Source organism: Thamnophis elegans, chromosome 2, assembly GCF_009769535.1.
Source record: "Thamnophis elegans isolate rThaEle1 chromosome 2, rThaEle1.pri, whole genome shotgun sequence".
NCBI classification, from domain to species: domain Eukaryota; kingdom Metazoa; phylum Chordata; class Lepidosauria; order Squamata; family Colubridae; genus Thamnophis; species Thamnophis elegans.
The window spans coordinates 40,142,703-40,169,387 of NC_045542.1; the positions used below are offsets into that span (position 1 = coordinate 40,142,703).

General features: G+C 38.9%; 1 protein-coding gene across 2 annotated transcripts in view; it reads left to right on the top strand.

The window, feature by feature from the left end:
* LOC116504140 (ATP-binding cassette sub-family A member 10-like) overlaps nucleotides 1–22,875 on the top strand; it is a 72,299-nt gene extending 49,424 nt beyond the window's left edge. For both annotated transcript variants that reach the window (XM_032210990.1, XM_032210991.1), the window contains 12 exons: nucleotides 3,561–3,652; nucleotides 5,900–6,023; nucleotides 6,970–7,102; nucleotides 8,525–8,616; nucleotides 9,507–9,673; nucleotides 9,925–10,000; nucleotides 12,911–13,005; nucleotides 17,773–17,892; nucleotides 18,913–19,053; nucleotides 20,402–20,481; nucleotides 20,872–20,927; nucleotides 21,325–22,875. In XM_032210990.1, the coding sequence (XP_032066881.1) occupies nucleotides 3,561–3,652; nucleotides 5,900–6,023; nucleotides 6,970–7,102; nucleotides 8,525–8,616; nucleotides 9,507–9,673; nucleotides 9,925–10,000; nucleotides 12,911–13,005; nucleotides 17,773–17,892; nucleotides 18,913–19,053; nucleotides 20,402–20,481; nucleotides 20,872–20,927; nucleotides 21,325–21,402 (1,254 nt within the window). In that variant the 3' untranslated portion in view covers nucleotides 21,403–22,875. The remainder of the gene's footprint in view (nucleotides 1–3,560; nucleotides 3,653–5,899; nucleotides 6,024–6,969; nucleotides 7,103–8,524; nucleotides 8,617–9,506; nucleotides 9,674–9,924; nucleotides 10,001–12,910; nucleotides 13,006–17,772; nucleotides 17,893–18,912; nucleotides 19,054–20,401; nucleotides 20,482–20,871; nucleotides 20,928–21,324) is intronic.
* Nucleotides 22,876–26,685: the final 3,810 nt, after the last annotated feature.

Consider the following 26,685-nt stretch of genomic DNA (forward strand, 5'->3'; position numbering starts at 1 on the left):
TGGCATAGTTAACTGGACACAAGCTGATTTGGACCTTTTGGACTGAAAAACCAGGAAACTAATGACAATGCACTACAGTTTACATCCACGTGGTGATACTGATAGACTGTACCTGCCCCGAAAATCAGGTGGCAGAGGATTATTACAAGTGAAGCAAACAGTTGAAGAAGAAAAACATGCACTGGCTGATTATTTAAAAGAAAGTCAAGAACATCTATTAATCGAAGTAAAGAACAAAAATCTACTGAAGGCCCAACAGACAAAACAAGAATACAGAAAAGATGTGATAAAATCAAGAATGGAGAGTTGGCAGAACAAAGCACTGCATGGTCAATTTCTGGAAAAAATAAAAGATAAAGTGGACAGTGAACAAACTTGGTTATGGTTAACAACAGGTACATTAAAGAAAGAAACAGAGTCACTACTCCTGGCTGCGCAAGAACAAGCTATCCGCACAAATGCCATTAAGGCCAAAATCGAAAAATCCTCTGATGATGCCAAATGCAGACTTTGCAAAGAAGCTGATGAAACTGTTGATCACATACTCAGCTGCTGTAAAAAAATCGCGCAGACTGATTATAAATTGCGGCACAATTCAGTAGCACAAATGATCCATTGGAATTTGTGCAAAAATTATAATATTAAAACAGCAACAAACTGGTGGGAACATCAGCCTGAAAAAGTCACCGAAAATCAGATGGTCAAGATCTTGTGGGATTTCCGTATACAAACCGACAAAATACTCGCGCATAATACACCAGACATCACACTGGTTGAGAAAAATAAGGTCACAATCATAGACATCGCAATACCAGGTGATAGCAGGGTCGCCGAGAAGGAACATGAAAAAATCACAAGATACCAGGACTTAAAAATCGAAATTCAACGACTATGGCACAAACCAGCAGTGGTAATTCCAGTGGTAATTGGCACACTGGGTGCTATTCCAAAAGCACTGGAATTACATTTAAAACAGTTAAAAATTGACAAAATCACCATCAGTCAAATGCAAAAAGCCGCACTGCTTGGATCTGCACGCATATTACGAAAATACGTTACGACGTCCTAGGCCCCTGGGTGGGGCCCGACTAGTAACCAATGCCAAATCCGGCGAAACAACTGGCCGCTGTGATACAATTGTACAACAACAACAACAACAATAATAATAATAATAATAATAATAATAATAATAATAATAAATAAAAGATAAAGGAGACAGTGAAAAAACTTGGTTATGGTTAACAACAGGTACATTAAAGAAAGAAATAGAGTCACTAATCCTGGCTGCGCAAGAACAAGCTATCCGCACAAATGCCATTAAGGCCAAAATCGAAAAATCCTCTGATGATGCCAAATGCAGAATTTGCAAAGAAGCTGATGAAACTGTTGATCACATATCCAGCTGCTGCAAAAAACTCGTGCAGACTGATTATAAATTGCGGCACAATTCAGTAGCACAAATGATCCATTGGAATTTGTGCAAAAATTTTAATATTAAAACAGCAACAAACTGGTGGGAACATCAGCCTGAAAAAGTCACCGAAAATCAGATGGTCAAGATCTTGTGGGATTTCCGTATACAAACGGACAAAATACTGGCACATAATACACCAGACATCATACTGGTTGAGAAAAATAAGGTCACAATCATAGACATCGCAATACCAGAGAAGGAACATGAAAAAATCTCAAAATACCAGGACTTAAAAATCAAAATTCAACGACTATGGCACAAACCAGCAGTGGTAATTCCAGTGGTAATTGGCACACTGGGTGCTATTCCAAAAGCACTGGAATTACATTTAAAACAGTTAAAAATTGACAAAATCTCCATCAGTCAAATGTAAAAAGCCGCACTGCTTGGATCTGCATGCATATTATGAAAATATGTTACAACATCCTAGGCCCCTGGGTGGGGCCCGACTAGTAATCAATGCCAAATCCGGCGAAACTACTGGTACAATTGTATAATAATAACAACAACAACAACCACAATATCCAGTAGCTGTATCCCAAAAAATCATGGGAGCACAAAATGGAAAAAGTTACTGAAAATGAGAAGGTGAAGATCTTGTTGGACTTTCGAATACAGATGGACATTGTGTTCATTTGGAACACAACACATCAGATATCACGTTGAAAACCAAAGCGTACAATTTATTGATATCACTGTATCAGGAGATGCCAGAAGAAAAAGAACTGGAAAAAATCATGAAATATTGTGACCTGGCCATTGAAACTACATGATTATGGATGAAGCATGTAACAGTGACACCCATTGTCATCGGGGCGCTTTACCATGTTCAAGAATTTTATAAAATACATCAAGAAATTGCAGCTTCCTGCAATAACACCATCGGAACTGCAAAAACTGTGCTGCTTGGAACATCATACATTTTGGGAAGATACTTGGTTGAGACCTAGGATGCTGGCAACAACCCATATCAACCATTAGCGCCAGTCAAATATTTGTGATACATTTTTAAATGTTCATTTGACTAAGTTTCACGTTTAATGAATAAAAAAGAGATAATAACAACTATGAGAGCAAGGGTGAAGAGTTTGCCCCAAACCATGACATTTTACCTGTGTTTCCTCAAAAGATACCACCCACTTTTGGTCTGGACCTCAGAATACAGCCATTGCACAAACAAAGGCAGTTATTAATACTATACACTGCCTATCTTTTAAGTGGCACCACTGGCATAGTGTGATAGCAAGCAGATCCACTACGGGTTGCAGGAGATTATTATTGTCATGAGTATAGGGCTCCTGAGAATGTGATATGCCTGAATATCCTCTATTTGAAAGAATGAATGAACTTCTTGTGAGGAGTCTGGAGAGCAGAACTTGGAGAAGGATGAAACAAGTTCCTTTTATTGCTTTTTAACAGAGAAGACAACATCCTCCAAATAGATCTTTCAGAAATCAGCTTTTTTACTTAGCAATCAGATCATGATCACACAATAAACTTCATGCTAATCAGTGTGATTACTTCTAAGTCATTTTCTATACAGTCTCCTCTGTCTGTGGAGAATGATTCCATGGATAGATGTTGCCTGTTGTTTACCTTCTACAAACAGGATCAACAGCAACAGGGAAGTGAAATGGACTTAATTTCCTAGGACATTCTTTCAGTGCTCCAAAATATTTTAATTCTGTGTTGAGCACAGCAAATTGCATATAAAAAAAAACCCACCACCAAATTTGTGAGGCTACATTGATTATTCCTTTATATCTATTTCATTTCTCAATGAACTTGTTGAACTATTTGCTTTATAAGCTTGATTCTACAATTGTACTTAAGAGGTCAATTAAAAAGTTTGCATAGTAATGTCTTGATTTCAAAAACTGTATGTGATTGTGTCCAAGCCATTTTAATGAAACCAGTTGTAATTTATGACTGGCAGAAAGGACCATAGTTTGGATTGAACAGAAGCATAGTGTGAATTGAAAATTATTCTGATTCCTGCTGAACCAATCAGAACATTGTTCTATATAATCTGTACACTATACAGCTGGATGTCTGGTTGTAATTTTCTATTTTTGCTTCCATTTAGCCCTACTTGCAGAGTATAATCCTCATATTTTTACTGCGTTATCTGGTGATGAAATATGACCAGACAGTTATGAGAAGAGATCCTATTTTTAGGTTTGTATATATTGTAATATGCATACAGTGTGTTTTGTATGTGTGTGTTAGTTGGATGAAAGCAATTCTATTAATAGTAACATTGATTGATTGATTGCATGCCATCAGGTTGGAATCAAATCTTAGTGACCATATAGATTTTCTTTCCTTATCTTGTCCTTCATGCTTTCTAATGCTGCTGTCATCGCTACTATCATTGAGTCCATCCACTGGTTTTATACTCTATTTTCTTATAACAATGGTCTCTCCCAGGTCCTTGGGAAGGATTCAATAGATTAATAGAAATGTCAAATCCAAGGTAAATATCTGGCTTATTCTGCAATCAATAATAACAATTTGTGTTTGGGCCATACTTTAGGATATGTTTGGGCCATCCATTGGCCCTCCACCAAATCATGTTTGGTATGGTTGAATGTACAGTGGTTAAGCCACCACCAGTATGTCATTGATGTCATTGAAGCTCAAGCTCTTGAAGCTCAAGCTCTTAACATGGCAGAAAATGCACAGCAAAAGTACAATCTTGGCACTAGTCTCAGAAGAATTAGAGTAATAAAAATTGACTATTACTTTAGTATTATTTTAATATTAGGAAATAGGAAAATTATTAATATTTTGTATATCTCTTTTTGCAATTTATGTTCCCTCCCAGAAACAATCCTCAGACCTGATGACACAATATAGCAGGATTGGAAGGGGAACCTAAGTGATACCACTCATTCATATTATGAAAAAATAATATTTTTACATAGAACTTGTATTAAACGTTTTAAACAAGAAGTTAAAAAGTAATGCAAAGTAATATAAAGCAAGGAAGAAGAAAAAAGTAAAGGAAAGAAAGCAAAAAGCAAAAAGTGCAAGAAAAAAGTTCAAAAAAATAGAAAGGAAAGGAAATAAGATGAAGTGGCTTCCAATATTCTTCACAATAGTTATAAGTATATTTTGACTTCTTTGTCTAAAATTACTTTGTAGTCCTCTTTGTCAGAAGCTATTTTTATTTTATTCAAAAAGTCCAGAAGAGGCTTCCAGTCACCAATACATGAATTAATATATATTTTTCTAATCAAAGAAGTCAATTTGTCCATTTCAGTAAAGTATTATTAACTTCCCTAGTTCTTCCTTCATAGTAGGTAGTGTTGAATCGTTCCGTCTCTGTGTGCATGTAATAATTTTGCTATAGTAATCATATATTGTAATTATCTTCCATGACTTTTTACTAACTATTTAGTCATTAATCATAAAAGATTAAGTTCTGGCTTCAATTGAACATTAATCTTTACAATCGTCTACTGTATATCAAAGTATGTATTTTTAATCCATTTTTGAAGCTTTTTTTACACATCCACCATGCGTGATAAAATGTCCATTCATGTTTTCTCACACTCCAACACATATTAGGGCTGTCTTTCTACATTCTACATAATTTCTCCAGCATCACATATCACACACTTATTTTATAAAAATTCTCCTTTACACAATGTAAATTTCAACTTTATCAAATAAAATAGTAACAGCAACAACATCTAGAGTTATATACCTCTAAGCAGTTTACAGAGTCAGCATATTGCCCGCAACAACCTGGGTCCTCATTTTATCAACCTAGAAAGGATGGGAAAGGATGAATGATCTGAAACTATGTAGGAAATTAGAAAATGACATTCAATTTTCTTCAGTTGTGAAGATATTTAGTGAGAATATTAGACTGGAATTTGGATTTGATAAATGTGTCATGTGCCTCATAATGAAAAAAAGGAAAACAAAATGAAGGCGTACAATTTACTAATGAGTCCATCGTGGTTGATGGATCACTTTCTATGGCAATAAATGCCAACTTGTTGCCACTATCAAGTGGTAATTTGGATGTTGACTGCTCATTTTTTGTAGCTCAGTGAGAGAGAAAGCAAAAAGGTCAACAGAGTGTTATCTTGCCTGTGGTGCAGGGTGGATGGAAGGCCAGTTACAATCTGGGAAGAAGCATGTGACAAAAGTCCTCTATTTGCAGGCACAGATGTTTTATGCCAGATATCACTTAATGTGTCAGGTTTCTTTCCCATAGTCATTTTGTTGAGGGATTTTTCCAATCATTTCTCATTTAATCTCAACATGGTTCAGAAACTCTGAACCTTCTAATTATGATAGTAATAGTATACCTTATTGATTATTCAGTTGACCATATCAAAGCCTTCCTAATTGTAATTACCATTTATTCTTTGATATGTAAAGAAGATATGTTATATCCTTGATCCCTAGGTTTTCTCCACGAAGAAAAAGAACCCATCAGAATCCTGAAGAGCTCAGCCAAGCAGATGACAGAGATGTCCTAGATGAAAGGACCAGAGTTCAGAGTGCACTGACTTCTGTCAATGAAGGAGAGGTATAGCATAACTATTGGGCTTTCCTATTTTGAAAAACATGTATAACTTGTTCCAAGAATATATTTGATTTGCAAATATAGCTAAAGGCACAATCCTGCACAGCGCCCTATCTAACACCTTTCATGCTGCAAATATACTTTGAATGCCTCAAGGACATTGGGGCACTATTGAAGTAAAAAAAAACAAAAAACCACCAGAGTTCAAAACACCCAGATAATTCTGCGTGCAGAGCAAACAAAGTGTTAGTAGCAGGCAGGATTAGGCACTGAGAAGAGTATGGGCATAAGCTGAATCTCCCCAAAAGAGATGCTTTTGACTTATGCTGGTGTTTGATAATGAACGATTCCTATTCTTAAAATGGAGAGATGTTGGTGGAGGCCAAAAATCTTTTTATATATTAACGTATAGCCCAATCCTCCAGGAAACCAGCATCAAGAAACAACAAGCAGCTTTTTAATGAAGCCAAATATCATAAGAGGAACAATGTTCAGGAAGAGCATTTGAAAGAGATTGCAAAGTAAATTGCATACCAGAATGTCCAAAACCATTTACCAAAAGTTAAGACATTTATGGAAGGTTTAAAACAAGTGAGTAGGCATTGTTTTTTCTACTGTAAGGCAGTGACACAGTTATTGCTAAGGCAGTGGCACAGTTATTGTTCTTCTATTATCCCAACCAGTTTAAGGAATTATTCTTTAGATAAGCAGTTCTCATAGACAGATAATAATATGGCAAGCAGATAATGGGAAAGATCTGTCTGAACGCACTGGGAATCTGCTTCCAGGCAGAAATAAGTTGAGCTACAATGGCCATAGGCTTGATAAGAAGTAGGTACTCCTACTTATTTCTTAGAATTCCCAAAAGATATTGTCTCATACCTAGATCAACTAAGTGTACAAAATGGCCATGTGTATACAGCGTAAGCAATATTTTCTCTCTGCTTAGAAACCAGTTATCATTGTCCATGACTTGCGCAAGGAATACCAACATGAGAAGACTTGTTCCTCTTCTTGCTTCAAGAAGAAAAAGGAAGAAAAAAAAGTGGCTACTAGAAACGTCTCCTTTTGTGTTAAAAAAGGTTTGATTGGAACGAACAATATTCTTAACTCAGCCTCTATTATAAATCTATTATAGTGATTGATCAGCAAAAATTAAGTAAGAAAAGCATTGTGGGATTTGAAACACTAAGGCCAAATCTGGGATAGCAACGCTCAGAATTTTACCAAGCAAATGATCTGTAAGGGTAGATTAAATGTGACATATTTCCCATCAGATTCTATTATTGAACCACATTATTCAATTAAACTGTTATCAGATTAAGGTCAAACAATACGCCTTTTCTCAGTCCCCACTTTGGAGTGATGTTGGGGATCAGGGTATATTCTGGAATTTAGTACACAGCATACAAAAAGACTACTGTGGGCCTGATGAACTTTGGTCTTCCCTTGCTTCAGTGTATGAAGATAGTTAATGCCCATTCATAGCAAGAAAACATAAAATGCATTGGAAAGAAGAAAGAAGTTTACTTATTTTTTAATACAAATTTAACAAATATAGTTAGTCTTTGACTTACAACCACAATTCAGCCCAAAATTTCTGCTGCTAAGTGAGACAGTTAAATAAGTTTTGCCCCGATTTATGACCTTTCTTATCATAGTTGCAAGAAATGAATCACTGCAGTTGTTAAGATAGTATCATGATTGTCAAGTGAATTTTGCTTCCCCTTTGACTTTGTTTGTTGAAAAAGGTGATCACATGATCTTGGGAAACAATAATCGTCATAAATATGATACAATTTCCAAGCATTCAAAGTTCAGTCACATGACCATGGGGCTGCTGCAACAGTCATAAGTGTGAAAAGCGGTCATAAGTCACTTTTTTCAGTGCCATTGTAACTTTGAACTAAATGAGTGGTTGTTAAGTCGAGGACACCTATAATAAATATTCCAAAAAGGAAAACAAGAAAATGGTGCATTTTATAGCATTTAGAGTAGAGTAGCAAGCTTTGATAGCACACACCAATTTCTCATTTCTAAGCCTTAGGTTTCAATTCAATCCCATCGCAACATATACATATTTTTATCTATTTTAGAACAGAGCTGAGATGGTGAGATTTTAATTTTTTGCTATTACCTTCTTAATAATCCTAATTGGTTTATCATATCTGAAGAATAACTTACAGATATTTAATCAGGGCAAAAATAGAATCTCTTTCATTTTCTCTCTTATAATATAGTAGTGTGCATGTAGTTGGAAGCAAGACTTGTTGTGTTAAAGGTGTACATCCATGTGGTATGTAGGTGAAATGTCATATAAGCAATGGAATGTTCTTTTTTCTTCCTCCTCCTGGATGTTTACTTCAATCTTTACAACAGGATGTTGAATGAATTGTATAAGTTGGGGGTGCGGTGGGAGACTACAAGTCTCTACTGAGTTCTTATTAATTCATTTCATATCAGTTCACTTGGCTCTTTTTTAATGGAAATATTTTATTTTGTAGGAGAAGTTTTAGGGCTTTTGGGACCCAATGGAGCTGGTAAAAGTACAACAATTAACTTGATAACAGGAGACACAGAGCCAAGTGCAGGACAGGTAAATGTAACTTTAATTATTTTAACAAGAAAGAATTTGCAGCGCATAGCTTCTAGAATTCTTCCCAGCCCTTTTCCCAGCTAATACCATAGGGAGCATCGGAATTTTTTCCTATGTAACAAAGTTACATATTGTGTCTGTAATGTGTCATCTTTGTATGTGAATGTGCATATATAGGGGAGAGGATGGGGTAGGTTTCATATATCCCTCTCTGGGTCATATGATCAAGAGGAAGGATAGAGTATGTGGCTAAGAATGGAGCAGATGGCAGCATTCAAAGTTGTTGCTTAACTGACTCACCCACTGGGAGCATTGGGAGTTTTCCCCCAATGTTGTTTTCTCTGTATCTATCTATCCATCCATCCATCCTTCTTTCTTTTCTTCTGAAAAAAAAGATGTGTGGCAGAGTCCAGAGTCCATTCCACATTTTTATATCATTGAGTTGAAAAGAACAAAAAGTAAACTTTGAAAATGTCTTGCTCTTCCTCATATTTATATTGTATTGTAAATGTTATTTAATTTAGGAGAATAAAGAAAATGAAATAACTTTGAACTAGTTTATTGGAAAACTACAGATGTGAATATTAAAAAAGCCACCCGGGTGTTAATTTATAATTGGAAGTAGCGACTAGAGACACAAAAACTTCTTGTGAAGTTTCATATGTTGTCGTCCATAAAATCTTTGCTCTAGTAGTTAATAGCTGCTGTTTTACATTAGGTGTAGCCCTATGCGATCTCCCTTCATCTTTCTTGGATTTGGTTCTGAGTGCACTATTTGGTATGGAATACTTGTATTTCATATACATTCCTTGTCACCTTACTAATATTTCAAAATATATTTTTACTTTGGACAAAACAAATGAGGTCCTTATGCTACCTATTTGGAACAGGTGAATATTAAAGGAGCTGATGGAGCTATGACAGAGGAAAATGCTGCTCTTGGCTACTGTCCTCAGGAGAATGCACTCTGGTCCAATCTGACCATGAAAGAACATTTGGAGATTTTTGCAGCCGTAAAAGGGATCAGGAAGGATGATGCTACTATGGCCATAAATCGGTATGGACAAAGAATCCTTTTTAATAATTAGATCCCTGTCACAGGTTTTGTTATTAATAGAAGTCAGTTTGTATATTTAAAACTGAAATATATTAATATTTATAATTTATTAAGTAATTGTTTTCAATTTTGACTTTTCTTTTTTGGCTATTGAAACATGAACCAATATTACAATGGAATGTCTTTTATTTTCTTAATATATTTGCAATTGCAGAATTGATTGAACATTGTAAGTTCTGCTTTGTTTTTAGAATATCTCAAGCTCTAGAACTCCGAGGGCATTTAAAAAAGAAAATAAAGACTTTAGCAGCTGGATTAAGCAGAAAAGTAAGTTCGGTGTTTTGTTACTCTGGTGCTAATGGACAAACATGAAAGGTTTGTTAAACATTTGGTAACAGCAACAAGACCAACTGGACCTTTGTTATTTCCCCTTATCTCTCTCAGCCATTTTACTGCTTTATCTCTTGCATTATGTGATCTCCTTTTGTTAAGGTGACCAGATTTTCAGATTGGTAAAGAGGGACACCTTGACCGGGAAGGGGGGGGGGGGTGATTAAAAATTTTATACAGAGCAACAAAAATTTTCATACAACGCAAAAATAGTATTGTAATATTTGTTTTATTTCAACATAACTACAATTTACAAATATAAATTGTAATTGTTGCCAAACATCAAAATTTTGATCACGTGACCAGGAGGATGCTGCAATGGTCGCTAAGTGTGAAAATGGTCGCTAAGTGTGAAAAATGGTCATCAGTCACTTTTTTCAATGCCATTGTAATTTTGGTCACTATACAACCTTTCTGGCCACAGTTCTTAAGTGAATAACTGCAGCTGATAAGTTAGTAACATAAGTGAATCTGGTTTCCCCATTTGACTTTGTCAAAAGGTGATTATATGACCCCAGAACACTGAAACCATCATAAATACGAATCTGTTGCCAAACATCAAAATTTTGATCGTGTGACCATGAGGATGCTGCAACAGTTGCTAAGTGTGAAAATGGTCGCTAAATGTGAAAAATGGTCATCAGTCACTTTTTTCAATGCCATTGTAACTTTGGTCACTAAGCCCATACCACCTTTCTTGCCACAGTTCTTAAGTGAATAACTGCAGCTGGTATTTTGTATTTTGGATAGAATCTTTTTTAAAATAGCCTAAGACAATTTAAAAAAAGAATCCACACAGAATAAATTGAAGTAAAACATTTCAAACTATTCTTTCTATGCACAATATATTTCAAAGTATTGTGCATAGAATTTTTAAACATGGTTTCACTTCAATTTATTTTGGATAGAATCTTTTTTTAAATAGTCTAAGACAATTTAAAAAAAGAATCCACACAGAATTTTAAAAAATCCTATGCACAATAAATAAAATATTATTTTAAAATACATTTAAAAAATAAAAGAAAAAAACCCAGCTCACTTACCAGCACGCTTGCACTACAAGTCAACCCAGAATGATGTAGATGTTAATACAAAGAACTGAGCAAATTGAAATGGTGAAATTAGTCAGGGAAATATTTTTCAAAGAAACTTTGCCACCATTTTGGAGCAGTCCTCCAACCTCCATGCCCCTCCCCTCCAGAAAATCCAGGAAGTAACACTCGCAACCTCTCTAGCCACGTGTTTCCTGGAGCTCTATGGTACTTGGTCATTTTTTCTTATAAAATGAGGTAAAAGGGGCGCAGGGGGGTCCGTTTTGTTGCTTTAACATTTTAATATCTTCAATGAAAGTACTGAGACAGAGAAAGAGAGGGATTAGACAGGGTGTCTTTTGTCTTGCCCTGGTTAGGATTTCTTAAGCAAATCCCCTGGGCTTTCAACATGAAGCCAGAAAATCGGGACTTTTTTCAAACGGCCCGGGACATGGGACAAATTGTTATAAAGTGTGATTGTCCCGCTGAAATCGGGACGTCTGGTCACCTTACCTTTTGTGTGTGTGAAAATTCAGGCCGTGCTGTTTGAAAGCCAATTTCTATAACATGGTGGCAAGAAGAGAATGCTTAATACAGTATGGCAGCTCTAATGGCATGGACAGCCATGCTTGGAGCCCTGGAAACCTAGATTCAGTCTTTGTTAAGCACCAAACCTTATATAGCACGTGACTGGTTCATGTTTTGCTTGGAAATATTACATTTTTTAAATCTGCTGGACACTGGGAATAATGAGATGAGCTGTTGGAAAATCAAAGAACAGTGCAGAGCATCCAGTCAAACAATAGGCAAAGGCGTGCTAGTCGTTTCCAGCTGTAGGGGTGGTGATCATCTCTGTTTCTAAGCTGAACAGCCAGCACTGTCTGAAGATGAATCCGTGGTCATGTGGCCGGCATGACTAAACGCCGAAGGTGCACGGATCGCTGTTACCTTCCCACCAAAGTGGTTCCTATTTTTCCTACTTGCATTTTTTACATGCTTTCGAACTGCTAATTTGGCAGAAGCTGGGACAAGTAACAGGAGCTCACTTCGTTACACAGTGCTAAGGATTCGAACCACTGAACTGCCAACCTTCTGATCGACAAGCTCAACATCTTAGTCACTGAGTCACCGCATCCCAGTCAAAGAATACTGACATATTAAAAATTGACTTTGCTTAACAGATGTTCTATTCTGCAAAACATGCAATTAAAAATTACAGATTGGGAAATTACCTTCTATTAAATTCAGAAAATCATTCTCATATATTAAGATTTAACTTGATTCATGCACACTGTAAAATATTCCAAACTCTGGTATATCCTATAGGAGCATCATAGAAGTATTAGCATGATCCTAAATAATACATGGCAGGAAATGTGATGTCATATTTCATAATTTTGTTTTTTCATGCTGACTTCAGCTGTCTAGAACAAACTGTGAACGATGAGGAATGTTAGTATTAGGATTTAGTAAAGGCATAAAGAACATTTTTTAATTTCCTGTTGCTGATTATGCATTTCCAACTTAAGGAATCTGCATTCATTATTAATAAACACTTTATTCATCCTGGTCCTTGATAATTTCACATAAAACTAATAATTTTTTTGACATTTTCTGGTTGGTTGATTTCAGCCTACTGAACATTTTAGCAGTCTTTTTTTTTTTGACATATTCCTATGAAGCGTTACAGATTCAAAAATGTATAGTTGCAGAGCACTTTACAAATACATTTTTAAAATTATGTCTTCACATTTCTCTTCTGTGTTTGCATGAAATATTGTGATTTCTAAGATAAGATTCATTTTCTACATTTTAGCTGTGCTTTGCTCTGAGCATATTGGGTAATCCCACTCTGATACTTTTGGATGAACCAACCACAGGCCTGGATCCAAAAGGGAAGCGCCAGGTGTGGTAAGTGACTGAGGGATTCACCCTTTTGTATAAGAGTTACACGCTTATAAAAATGACAAATTCCACTCTCCCCGTTTCCTTCCTTCCTTTCTCCTTTAGTTCTATTGTGTATGGTGAGGAACCCTTCTACAAATCTATACATATATAAAATTATCATATGTGGTGGACATGTGCAGAAGCAAGGAAATACTGGACTAAAATAAGAGCATGGTAGAGAAAGTATTACAATAAGAAATAGAATTTAGACCAGAGACATTTTTATTGGGTATTTAAACATAAGAGAGAGGATGTCTATTTGATTATACATGTAACTACAGCAGCGAGAATTGTATTTGCCAAAATTGGAAATTAAATAAGTTATCAATAGATGAAGAGATAATAAAAAATATTAGATTGTTCAGAGATGAACAGGTTGACATTGAAAATAAAGGATAAAGAGGAATTGGTGTACTTCAAGACATGGGGAAGATTTTATGATTGGCTAGAGAAAGGAATCTAGAAAAGAAAGTAAGGGGAAGACACAGAACCGAGACGATACCTATTAAATGAGAAAGGGGAGAACAAGGGGAAACCAAAAAAGAAAGTACTAAATATACAAGTATATATTCAAAAGCAAGATATAAAGGAGAAAAACATGGTTAGAATAGATTAGCGAAGGTAAGGGAATAAGAAATGATACTAAACTATATTTGGGTTTGAATACCATCCCAAGAAAACATAAACTGAGATTTGAAAGAGACACCTATGACAGTAAAAAAAGAAAGGGAGAGAAGAGGAGAGAACAAGAGGAAGAGGAGGGAAGGAAGAGGTAAGGAGAGGAAGGTGGAAATGAGATAAAGAGAAGGAGAGAGGGTAGGAAGGGGAAGAGTAGAAGTAGGGGAGAGATAAGGGAGGGAGGAAGGAAGGAGAAGGAGAGGCGGAAGGAAGAAAATAGAGGAGAAAGAAAATAAAAGAAAATAAAGGGAAAATAAAGTGGTGTTATAACAGGCGGAAGGTATGGTAAATAAAGCAATCCAAATTGTATAGTATAACCTATTAAATGGAATAATAAATGTATAAGAATGACAAATGTAAAGAAGAATAACAACTATGTAAATGTATACTTATAATTGTATGTAAGAGATAAAAAATAAAAAACTTTTCAGAAAAAAAAGCAAAAACCACTCACACCGCGATCATGAAATCTCCAGAACTGTAAAGCCTACAAACTTGAAATGTGGCATGTATGTTCCTCTTGGCTTCTAGGTGCTTGTTTAGAAAGGATTTTTCGAAAAGACCATCAGATCATTAGTATTTCTTATATTATTATTATTATCATTATTATTATTATTATTGTACAATTGTATCACAGCGGCCAGTTTTTTCGCCGGATTTGGCATTGGTTACTAGTCGGGCCCCACCCAGGGGCCTAGGACGTCGTAACGTATTTTCGTAATATGCGTGCAGATCCAAGCAGTGTGGCTTTTTGCATTTGACTGATGGTGATTTTGTCAATTTTTAACTGTTTTAAATGTAATTCCAGTGCTTTTGGAATAGCACCCAGTGTGCCAATTACCACTGGAATTACCACTGCTGGTTTGTGCCATAGTCGTTGAATTTCGATTTTTAAGTCCTGGTATCTTGCGATTTTTTCATGTTCCTTCTCGGCGACCCTGCTATCACCTGGTATTGCGATGTCTATGATTGTGACCTTATTTTTCTCAACCAGTGTGATGTCTGGTGTATTATGCGCGAGTATTTTGTCGGTTTGTATACGGAAATCCCACAAGATCTTGACCATCTGATTTTCGGTGACTTTTTCAGGCTGATGTTCCCACCAGTTTGTTGCTGTTTTAATATTATAATTTTTGCACAAATTCCAATGGATCATTTGTGCTACTGAAATGTGCCGCAATTTATAATCAGTCTGCGCGATTTTTTTACAGCAGCTGAGTATGTGATCAACAGTTTCATCAGATTCTTTGCAAAGTCTGCATTTGGCATCATCAGAGGATTTTTCGATTTTGGCCTTAATGGCATTTGTGCGGATAGCTTGTTCTTGCGCAGCCAGGATTAGTAACTCTGTTTCTTTCTTTAATGTACCTGTTGTTAACCATAACCAAGTTTGTTCACTGTCCACTTTATCTTTTATTTTTTCCAGAAATTGACCATGCAGTGCTTTGTTCTGCCAACTCTCCATTCTTGATTTTATCACATCTTTTCTGTATTCTTGTTTCGTCTGTTGGGCCTTCAGTAGATTTTTGTTCTTTACTTCGATTAATAGATGTTCCTGACTTTCTTTTAAATAATCAGCCAGTGCATGTTTTTCTTCTTCAACTGTTTGCTTCACTTGTAATAATCCTCTGCCACCTGATTTTCGGGGCAGGTACAGTCTATCAGTATCACCACGTGGATGTAAACTGTAGTGCATTGTCATTAGTTTCCTGGTTTTTCGGTCCAAAAGGTCCAAATCAGTTTGTGTCCAGTTAACTATACCAGCTGTGTATCTTATAACTGGTATTGCCCAGGTATTTATGGCCTTGATTGTATTTCCACCATTCAATTTAGATTTTAAAATTTTCCTAACTCTGTTGGTGTACTCTCGCCTGACAATAGTTTTTACTTCTCCATGCTTGATGTTATCCAACTGCAGAATGCCTAAGTATTTGTAGGCTTCATTTTCTTTGCATTTAATTAATTGGCCATTGGGCATTTCAATTCCCTCACATGCAGTGATTTTGCCCCTTTTTATGGATACAGGGGCGCATTTTTCCATGCCAGACTGCATTGAAATATCGGTGCTGAATACTCGGACTGTGTTTGTCAATTATTATTATTATTATTATTATTATTATTATTATTATTATTATTATTATTATTAACAACATACTGTGATACTAAGGAGTTAGATGTTCTACTTCCCCTCCCAACCTGATAGTAACTCTGTTCCAACAGCCACTTGGACGTGGGCATGGCCAGCGCTTAACTCATCCTGTCTGCGGGCTGGGACCTTGGAGAGGAGCCTGAAGGAGAGAAAGGGATACGATAGGAGATGTTTCTGTGGGGCAAGGTTTAGGGAGAGAAGGGGATAGGATACAAGAGACTTCTGTACAACAAGCCTGAGGGAGAGAAGGGGATAGAATAGAGAAGGATTCTGTGGGGCAAGGCTGAGGGAGAGAAGGGGATAGGAGAGGCTTCTTTGGGGCAAGGCTGAGGGAGAGAAGGAAAGAGGAGAGAAGAGGCTTCTATGGGGCAAGGTTGAGGGAGAGAAGGGGCAGGGACGTGCAGTCACTAGAGGCAGGGGAGGCGGGGCCTCACCAATCTCCTGAGGGAAAGGAAAGAATTTTAAATATTTTTTTTAAATAATTAAAGCCAGGGTAGTTGCTACCAGATTCCAAGTCATAGTGGCTTGGTGTCTGCTCTCAGTGTTAACTATAGGAGGAGGCCAGAGAACTCAGGGCCTCCTTTGCATAAGGAATTTTTCACCTTTTAAAAGTTAAGAAAGGGTTAAAAAGCAAAAACTTTCATATGCAAAGGAGGCACTGATTCTCCCGCCTCCTGATCAGGGAGCAGTGAATAATGCCTTATGAGCACGCTTATGTTGGGCGGACAAGAATAGAGTTGAGAGAATTTCCACAGCTGGAAAAGTGGATTGGACGGAGGGAGGGGTGATTCAAATTTATAGTAATTTAATTTGTAATTTTTTTATTGTGGGGAGTGTGTGTGTGTTTGTGTGTGTTTCTTTCTTCACAGCGGTGGGGTCGGAGGAGGCGGGGGGCGAGGCGGCGGAGCGCGGAGATGGCAGGGACGTTCTCACCGCTGTGTCCCAACAGGCCAGGCGTCTCACGTTTATGTCACGTTTATGTCCGCCATAACCAGCCAGCCAGACCCTCCCCAGCCAACCAGCCCACCCAGCCCATTCCTCCCCCCGCCACCACTGTGTCCAACAGGCCAAGTTGCTGGGAGGACAAAGTTTGGACTTCAGAGTAGAGTTTGAACTGCTAAGTGACATGCGGTGAGCTTCATGGCCGGTGAGGGTCCCGCTCTATGGCGGACGTGGTGCCGGGGCTTTGGTGGGGCTTTCGCACTTGCCTCACCTGCCATGAAGCTCACCGCACGTCACTGAGAAGGGGATAGGATAGGGCAGGATTCTGTGGGGCAAGCCTGAGGGAGAAAAGGGGAGAGGATAGGCCAATCATAACTACTTATTAATTTTCAAACTACAAGTGTCGATTTATCAAGCCCAATCACATATTTTCGTAGTGGAGCATGGGTATTCAGCTAGTAATATCTAAAGCCAATGACTAAACCTTACTTCTTACACCTGAATACAGATAAAACATCTGATAATATGCTCTATTCATACCTCTAGAATATCTCAGTCACTGTTGGAAAAATGTTTTTATGTTCCTATCTGTGCAGATAAAGAATCTGACTCATGCTGAGGAAAACTGGTTTCCTCCTAAATGGCAGATTCTCTTCCATCTTCTCATGATCCCAGAAGTTAAAAGAGGAAACTCTTGAGTCTTCCTTGAGGAGACTTTAGTCATTTTCCATGAGGGGGTGGGGAGAGAGAGGGAGAGAGAGGCAAGGAGAAAAAGTTGCAGGTTTTCTTATCTCTCTTTACAATTCCTTCAATGCAAAATTAACTTGGGACTAGATGGGGGTATTTTTCCTTCTGCCAAGGAAGATGTGCCCATCAGTTATGCAGGATCCGAACAGAATGGCAATGGCCTTTGTTGCCACTTCAAGGTTGCTTAAACTTCCTCAGTCATTTGTTGTCAACAGGAGAGCAATTCACACTATGCTGCAGGACAAGGAAGAAGGAGTCATTTTGACAACTCACCACATGGAGGAAGCAGAGATGTTGTGTGACCGAGTAGCCATCATGGTGTCTGGTCAGCTCAGGTGGGTTTCTTTAAATATTTTACCTATATAACAGGCTACCCAAAAAGAGAAAGTATAGATAAAACCCAAATAGAGAATTGCATTAAGCAAAGTGATTGAGATAAAGGATAGTTCTAGTTCTGCTTCTATTTTTTTTAATTCAAAGAAACTTGCTTTCTTTATTTGATGATATCAATATGTTTTCTAGGAATTGCTTAAATAGCAATTTTCTATTTCTAAGTAGATTGTAAGGACACAAAGACAAATGCTGAAACTGACTGAATTACAGGGGAGTTCAGATGACTCCACAATAGACTAGAAAAAATATCATAGATATTAGACAAATATCACATCACATAGATCAAAAACATATACCATGGATAATGGTAACAGATGTCCTGTGCATCTTTGATACAGATAGCAGATGCTCTGGGCTGAAGCTTTTTTGTAATGGGCAAAGAACGTCCACATGAACAAATGCCCAAACTGGGCCAAAGTATGCATTGACCTTGGATAATTACCTAAGTAAAGCCATTGACAAAATTCACGATTGATGGTAATTGGGATAGCACACAAGATCATCTGACTTCATATAGGTATTCTCTGAATGCAAGGAAAAGGGCAGCTGAATGAAATACTAGTGGAAATAAACTATATTTCAAAATCGAATTCACGGATACCATCAGTGACAAGTCCCCACTGTGACAGCAGCCATTTACCTGCCCATTGGTCTGCCTGTGAACTGCCTGGGACTTACAATTTCTCTGAGGGCTTCCTCACTTACTTTGCCTGTTGGAAATCAGCAGGAAGTGGAAAATAGTTCGTTGCTGAGCAACCCACAATTGTTGATTAACAATGGCAACAGGGAGTGCAGGAAATGCTGTACTAAGCGATAAAGTCAGATGACATCATACTTTACAACCATATTTCTTAGCCATGCAAATTCTAGTCCCAATGTCTGTTGTTAAGTGAGGACTACCTATGCCTGAATTAGTAATGCCTTGAGACCATATGGTATATGATAATCCTTTCTTGCTGCAGGTGCCTTGGTTCAATTCAGTATTTGAAAAACAAATTTGGGAAAAATTACTTGCTACAAATAAAAGTAAAGGGAGTAGAACAAGGAGATCTTGTGAATACTCAGATTCTAAAGATTTTCCCACAAGCAGCACGTCAAGAAAGGTAACTTCTCTGCAAATTGACAGGTTTTATTTAAATAATAATAATTAATACATTCCATATTATTCTTCCATATTAATTCCATATTAATTATGAAATTATTATTCTGATAGTGAATTTTCCAACTTTTTTGATGTGTCAAATTAACCAGCTGAATATGGCTTTCATCTGTTGCCTCTGTTCACTCTGCCTTTCATTAAGGAGCCAATACACCCTGATTTATTTGGCATTAGTGTGTATTTTCTAAGCTGAATTAAGGCTTATTATCAACTATTGTATAACTGGAGAGTTTCAAGTAAATGGACGTGTAAATGTTCCTTTCTGTCAACCTCACATTAAACAGGAAGTTTTAATACTGTGGAAAAATCATATATGTTATGACCCGGTGGTCATGGTTAGGCAAATCTCCAGAGAGGTCTCTATTTCTCTTGGGAGTGGTTAAACAAATGGCCCTCCACTGACCTGTAAGGCTCCACTGGCAAGATTACCTGGCAAGTCTACAAGGCAAAAGTCCAGTAAGACAAAGGTAGTTCCAAAGGCAAAGTCTTCAGGGCTAGGGCAAGACAAACAGCAGGCCATAAAACAAGGTGGTGTCCAAAGGAAAAGCAGTTCCAAAGGCAAAGTCTTCAAGGCTATGGCAAGACAAGAACAGTCCTCAAAGAAAGGCAAAAACAGTCCTCAAAGAAAGGCAAATTATGTTCTCAAAAGAAAGGCAAAAGGTCTGAGTCAAGACCGGGGGAGTGAAAATAAACACTTGTTCCTGGCAAAAACTCCTCCTCACAGCTACTTCCTAATTTCTCCTCATGAGCAGTCAGTTTGCCCTACACTGACTCTGACTCCTCTCCATTCTCCACACTTGGGGATCGAGCGGGAGAGGCATTTGCTAATCTCCAGAGCTCCACCATTCCTCTGCTCCACTGCCTGCCCTTTCAATCTCCCCCTCCCTTCCTTGGTCAGCCTGCACCAACTCTTCCTCTCTGGCTACTCTTCCAAGACCCGAGGGACCCGGGACTACCTCATCCTCATCCCCAGGTCATTCCTCATGGGCTATAGGAACTGCAATTTCCCCTTCCATTGGCCCAGGCTCCCTCTGCCTCAGACCCTGGCTCCGAAAGGGTCAAGGTTCAGGATCCGAGATGCAAAGGGATGTCACATGTATTTTCCTTGACAGATAAGGCATCTTGCATGCAGATTCCTTTCCAAATAAAACAGTCATAGCTGTGCCCCAAAGTATTGCTTTTATGTTCCCTTCTCTGCCAACTTTTCTTTTTCTGTACAAGTAGATCTGGTTGCTCTATGTTAGCATTTTGTGTTAGTTTAATAACTAATGATTGGTCTCCCTTCCTCTTAGGATATCCACTTTGTTGGCCTATAAGATCCCAATGGAAGATGCCTTGCCTCTCTCTAGAGCCTTTGCCATGCTAGAAGATGGTAAGTTGGAATACATTTTGCAATGATTTGTAAGGATCTGCAGACTGCCTGGCAGCTAGATCAGGGGCAAATTTGTTGGCCACCACAATTTCAGCAACCCACAATGAACAGGTTCATTCAGTACTATGATTTCTTGCCAGTACACCCCCAGCTTTGAGTGTGAGTTTCTCAAAAAGGGTAATCAAAAGGAATAATCTTCTATGTCAAAAGCATTATTTGGATAAGGTACTAAGTTAACTCTTAAAAATCTGTGTAGATGCTATCACAGTGAATAAAGAGATTTGTGTTGGATAGAAAAAATAATTGTACAAAGAGGAAGGAAAGCAAATTATTACCCAAGTCAGATGTAAATCAACCAGTTATAACTGATTTAATATTTTATTTACACAGCTAAACAGCGCTTCAGTCTTGAAGAGTACAGCTTTTCTTTGAACACTTTGGAACAGGTAATGACTTAGATATTCAAATAACACAGTGATATTTATAGTGAGAAAGTACTCTCTTACATCCCAGAATTTTTTAAAAAGCTGGTTTATAAGGTATTTTGGCTATTTGAGGCAGGAGGTAAAACTCTTCAATCTCAAGTGACTGGAACAATTGTAAGACTTATTTTAAATAAATAAATAAAAACACATTTTAATGCTTTATCCTTCCATAGATAAATTTACCTTTGTGTTTCCACCTCAAACAAAAGACAGACATAAACTGCTGTAATCCATTATGCAATTAGTTTATATTCTCAGATGTGCCTAGATAGAAGCCAGAATAAATGCTAGTAGTTTATAAGCCTAATATACTGTATGTGCAATTCCTTTGTAGCTATTGATTTATTGTATTGTTTAGGTATTCCTGGAATTGTGCAAAGAACATGAGCGAGATTATTTCGAATTGACTCCAACTTCTGAATGGAGAGAACTGTAACACCAATAAGATAGTTGAAAGACTAATCAATAACCAAGACAAACAGCAGTTTTTCCTCCAGCAAAAATGAAAGGACAAATAGGTTGAGCACTCTAAGGAATGTTGTGTCTGGATGTCCCATGAACAAAAGATATTCTGTAGTCTTCTCTATGTTTAATGTATGCCTAGTTGTCTGTTAGATTAATCCTCATATTTATCATGTCTAGAGATATAACATTTCTGAATATTTCACAACTAACTGCAAAATGAATGTTTCTGCACCAGTTTGTTTTTCATGAGAAAAACTGGAAATGGAAATATATATATTTAAAATATATTCTAGCATACAGATGGCATATTTTTTGTCAGAATGTTTTAATATTTTTAATGCAGATAACAATTCAATGTATGCCCAGTGTTTATTGGGTGGATAAAGAAACACCTATACCAGTGGTGGGTTTCCATTTTTTTTACTACCGGTTTGCTCGTGCATGCTTGTGTGTACGTGACGCTTTTGTGCATGCGCAGAATCATCCAGACAGGTGGGCAAAGCCTCCCACTGTCACCACTACCGGTTCATCTGATCCGGGCCAAGCCGGTAGAAACCCATCTCAGACCTATACTCTAAATACCTATGTATTGTTGCATTCCTCATCTTATACTCACTACTTTGTAGCCAAGTGTCATTTTTTCAGTGTTGTCACATGAAAAGATATATTTATGTAAATATTTACAAAATATGAGGGGGTGTACTGACTTCTGTGATATATTGTATGTATTGTTGCCATCCTCATCTTCCATTTTAATAAATAGTAATATAGCTGACTCAATTAACTATTGCACTAGGAGCCATTAAATATCATCACAAATTGTTTGCCAATCTGCTTCTTGTGAAATGACAAGAACAAGAGATGAATAAGCTTTTTAAATAAGAGAAATCCCCATATGCCATTGTTAAACCATTAATTTGACAGAAAAATATACTGTTCTATCTAAGGGACTATTTTTGCAGCCTTTATAGATTTAAAACCAGCCTTTGATGCCATTCTCTGTGATATGACTTGGAAGAAATCTGAAAAGATCACAATAGATTGTTGGTCATTCCAGTTGACTAAACAGCTGGAAGTGGATGCTCCTCTTCAGATTAGAAGTAATAACAGGGACAATTTTCTTCCCCATCCTATGGGAGGAAGGGGATAAGGAAGGCTGCGTATTAACATAGAGTTTGTCTAATTTTTATATTTTATATTAAAATTATCAAAAAAATTACTGACTTAATTTGATGGGTAGGTTAAAAATAGTTTTGTCACATATAGATATATTTATTAGCCCCAATTGGGTAGAGAATATTATGGGTTTTAGCTCTTTGTAAGGAGAACAGTCTGTTGATAAATTACCAAAAGACAAAGTTACTGTTTTCAAACTACTAAGCACACACAAAATTGGTAACTAAATAGAGACAATATTCCTGTAAAAAATGAGTGCATTTATAAAAACACAGTAACTCAAAAAACTAAAAGTAAAGAAACTCACATCCTGGACATAGGATTGAAAATTGTTTCAACTCCTACCCTCACAACAACACTATAGAGCACTGCACACCAAAACAACTAGACACAAGAATAGTTTTTCTCCAAACACCTTCATTCTGCTAAACAAATAATTCCCTTAACACTGTCAAACTATTTACTAAGTCTGCATTACTATTACTATTAATTTTCTCATCATTCCTATCACCCATCTCCTCCCACTTATGACTGTAACTTTGTTGCTTGTATCCTTACTATTTATATTGATTGTTTCCTAGTATGATTTGATTGCTTATTTGTACCCTATGACTATCATTAGTGTTGTACTTTATGATTTGTAATAAATGTATCTTTTCTTTTATGTACACTTAGAGCATATGTACCATAGATAAATTCCTTGTGTGTCCAATCACACTTGGCCAATAAAGAATTCTATTCTATTCTATTCTATTCTATTCTATTCTATTCTATTCTATTCTATTCTATTCTAAACAGGGACGTGCAGGCAGGGGAGGCAAAGGAAAAAGGCTGAGGTAGTTACTGCCAGAGTCACAGTGGATGACTCTGCTTAGTGCTTAACTGTTTAAAAAAGCCTCTAAAAAAGTGCCCTCTGCAGGAGGAGGCGAGAGAACCATGTGCCTCATTTAGTCTATCTTTATGATCACTTGAGCAGAGTTAAGCAAGGGTTAAAAGCCGAAAAATTCCTTATGTAGATGAGGCACATGGTTCTCTCACCTCCTCCTGTAGAGGGCACTTTTTTAGAGGCTTTTTTTAAACAGTTAAGCAGAGTCATCCATTGAAGGCTCTGGCAGCAGCTAACCCAGCCTGACCTCAGCAGCTCTTGCCTTTTTCTTTTTACATTTTTTTACATTTTCATCATGGCAGACAAGAGCAGAGTTGAAATCCTCTGTGATTGTGACACAGCTGGAAAAGGTATGTGGGTCAGAGGGAGGGGGAGGAGTTCAAAATTAATGTAATTTGTAAGTAATTTTTTATTGTAAGTAATTTGTGTGTGCGTGTGTTTGTTTCTTCACTTCACTCAAACAAACTCTCTCTCAATTTGAGAGAGTGTTTGTTTAAGAAGAGAGGGGCAGCCTTGTTTGAGAAGAGAGGGGCAACCTTGTTTGAGAAGAGAGGGGCAGCCCGCCAGCAGAGGCAGATCCTTTACCCGCCTCTGCTGGCAGGCTGGCACTTTCTTTCTTTTGTCTGCTGTGTCCCCTTCCCTTTCTCCTCTCCCCCCACTGGGAGCCCCATCCTGCTCCCCTCCCCCTTTCCTCCTCCTCCTCCTCCTCTCCCCTTTCTTCGCCGGCTGCAACTGAGCAAGGAGGCATCATGGGGTCAAGACCCTCGCATCCATGTCCAGCCCACTGGAGCTTGCCACGCCAGGGGAGGAATGAGACCCCATTGTCACGAAGAGCCCACCACCGCTTGAGCAGGGAGGATGAGGACGAGGAGGAGGAGGAGGAAGAAAAGAGCGGTGAGGCCTTGTGCCGGCCAGCCGGCCAGGTAGGGAGTAGGTTGGGCTGGCTGGCTGGGGAGGGGGGATCATTGTCGGAGGAGGCCGCGGTGCAAGGCAGCGGAGCACGGCGGTGGCAAGAAGCAGCTCGGACAGAGCCGGAACACCCAAACGGCTGGCGGCGGCAGCAGGGGCCACCTGAGCGGCCATGATTCATTACATGCAAAGCAAGATAGTTCAAACTGTGATTTGTCATAATTGTGATGATTATGGCTTACAACTCATAAAAACCCCAAATCCACAATGTCAGAAAATTAGAATATTGTGAAAAGGTGCAATATTCTAGGCTTTTGCCTGCTTTCAAGAGGCAAAAGCCGCCCTGCCGCCCCGGCACTATGTCAATTCTTAGCCTTGTGCTCTTAATTACTTAATTACAGAAGAGCCGCCAGGCGAGGATGCCAAGGCAGGCAAGGAAGAGGATGTTCACACCTGCTGTGACTGCAGGATCCCATTGCTGCTGGATCTGCTGCAGCTGGTGCTGGGCATCTCCATTGCCGTCCTGGCCTTCCTGATGGCCAAGTTCAGCCCTTCGCTGCTGCTCCGGGAAACCCCCTATTGGGCTGGAGCGCTGGTAAGCCTTGAAGGCTCCGCGGAGAAGGGGCAGCAGGCTGATTGGCCGGAGGGAGAAGCGCTTTCTCATTCACTCCTCTCCCCCGGCATCCCACTGACTAAAGCGTTTTCTTTCACCCGCTTGAGCTCTGCTGCGGGCTAAAGTAAGTGGTTTAATCAGTGGGGTGCCGGGGGAGAGGAGAGATTGCTCAAGTATTCTCTCCTCTCCCCTGGCATCCCACTGACTAAAGCGCTATCTTTCACCCGCCTGAGCTCTGCTGTGGGTGAAAGAAAGCTTTTTAATCAGTGGGGTGCCGGGGGAGAGGAGAGAATATTCAGGTATTCTCTCCTCTCCCCCGACATCCCACTGACTAAAGCGTTTTCTTTCGCCCGCCTGTCAGAGCTCAGGTGGGCAAAAGAAAATGCTTTAGTCAGTGGGGTGTAGGGGGAGAGGACTGCCTCACCAGCCATAAACCTCACCGCACGTCACTGGTCAGAAGCGTCTTACCTGGGCTAAAAAAAACTCAGACCTGGTCTGTTGCTCAGTGGTCCAAAGTCGTCTTTTCTGATTAGAGCAATTTTGGCATCTCTTTTGGAAAGCAAGGACCCAGAGTATGGAGGAAGAATGGAGAGGCACACACTGCAAGATGCTTGAAGTCCAGTGTGAAGTTTCCACAGTCTATGTTGATTTGAGGAAGCCATGTCATCTGCTAGTGTTGGTCCACTGTGCTTCATTAAGTCCAGGGTCAATGCAGCCATCTATCAGGAGATTTTGGAGCACTTCATGCTTCCTTCCGCAGATGAGCTTTAGGGGGATGCTGACTTCATTTTCCAGAAGGACTTGGCACCTGCCCACACTGCCAAAAGCACCAGAACCTGGTTCAATGACTGTGGGATTACTCTGCTTAAATGGCCAGCAAACTCTAAGGGATGATCTGGTAAGCCATCGCTGGATTGAGTTTCAAGCTGTTACCCCTGAGGATGTGGACAAGGCGATGAGAGCTGTAGGTGCCTCCACATGTGTGATGGACCCGTGCCCCTCCTGGCTGGTTGTAAACAGCAGTGAGGTGACACGAGGCTGGATCCAGGCGGTTGTTACCGCCTCTCTACGGGAGGGGGTCTTTCCCCCCACTTTAAAGGCGGCGGTGGTGAGACCCCTCCTGAAGAAACCATCCTTGGATCCAGCTGTTTTAAATAACTATCGTCCAGTCTCCAACCTCCCCTTTGTGGGGAAGGTTGTTGAGAAGGTAGTGGCCTTTCAGCTCCAGCGGTCCTTGGAGGAAGCAAGTTATCTCGATCCATTCCAGTCTGGCTTCAGATCTGGCTGCAGCACAGAAACCGCTTTGGTCGCGTTGACCGATGATCTTTGGAGAGCCAGGGATGGAGGCCATGCCTCCATCCTGGTGCTCCTTGACCTCTCGGCGGCTTTCGATACCATCGACCATGGTATCCTTCTGCGATGACTGTGGGAGGTGGGGGTGGGAGGCGCTGTTTTACAGTGGTTCTCTTCTTACCTCTCGGACAGGTCGCAGTCGGTGTTAGTTGGGGAGCAGAGATTGACCCCTAGGCCCCTAACGTATGGGGTGCCGCAGGGTTCGGTCCTGTCCCCCCTTCTTTTCAACATCTACATGAAACCGCTGGGTGAGATCATTCGATGTCACGGGATAAAATACCATCAATATGCGGACAATACTCAGTTGTATCTGTCCG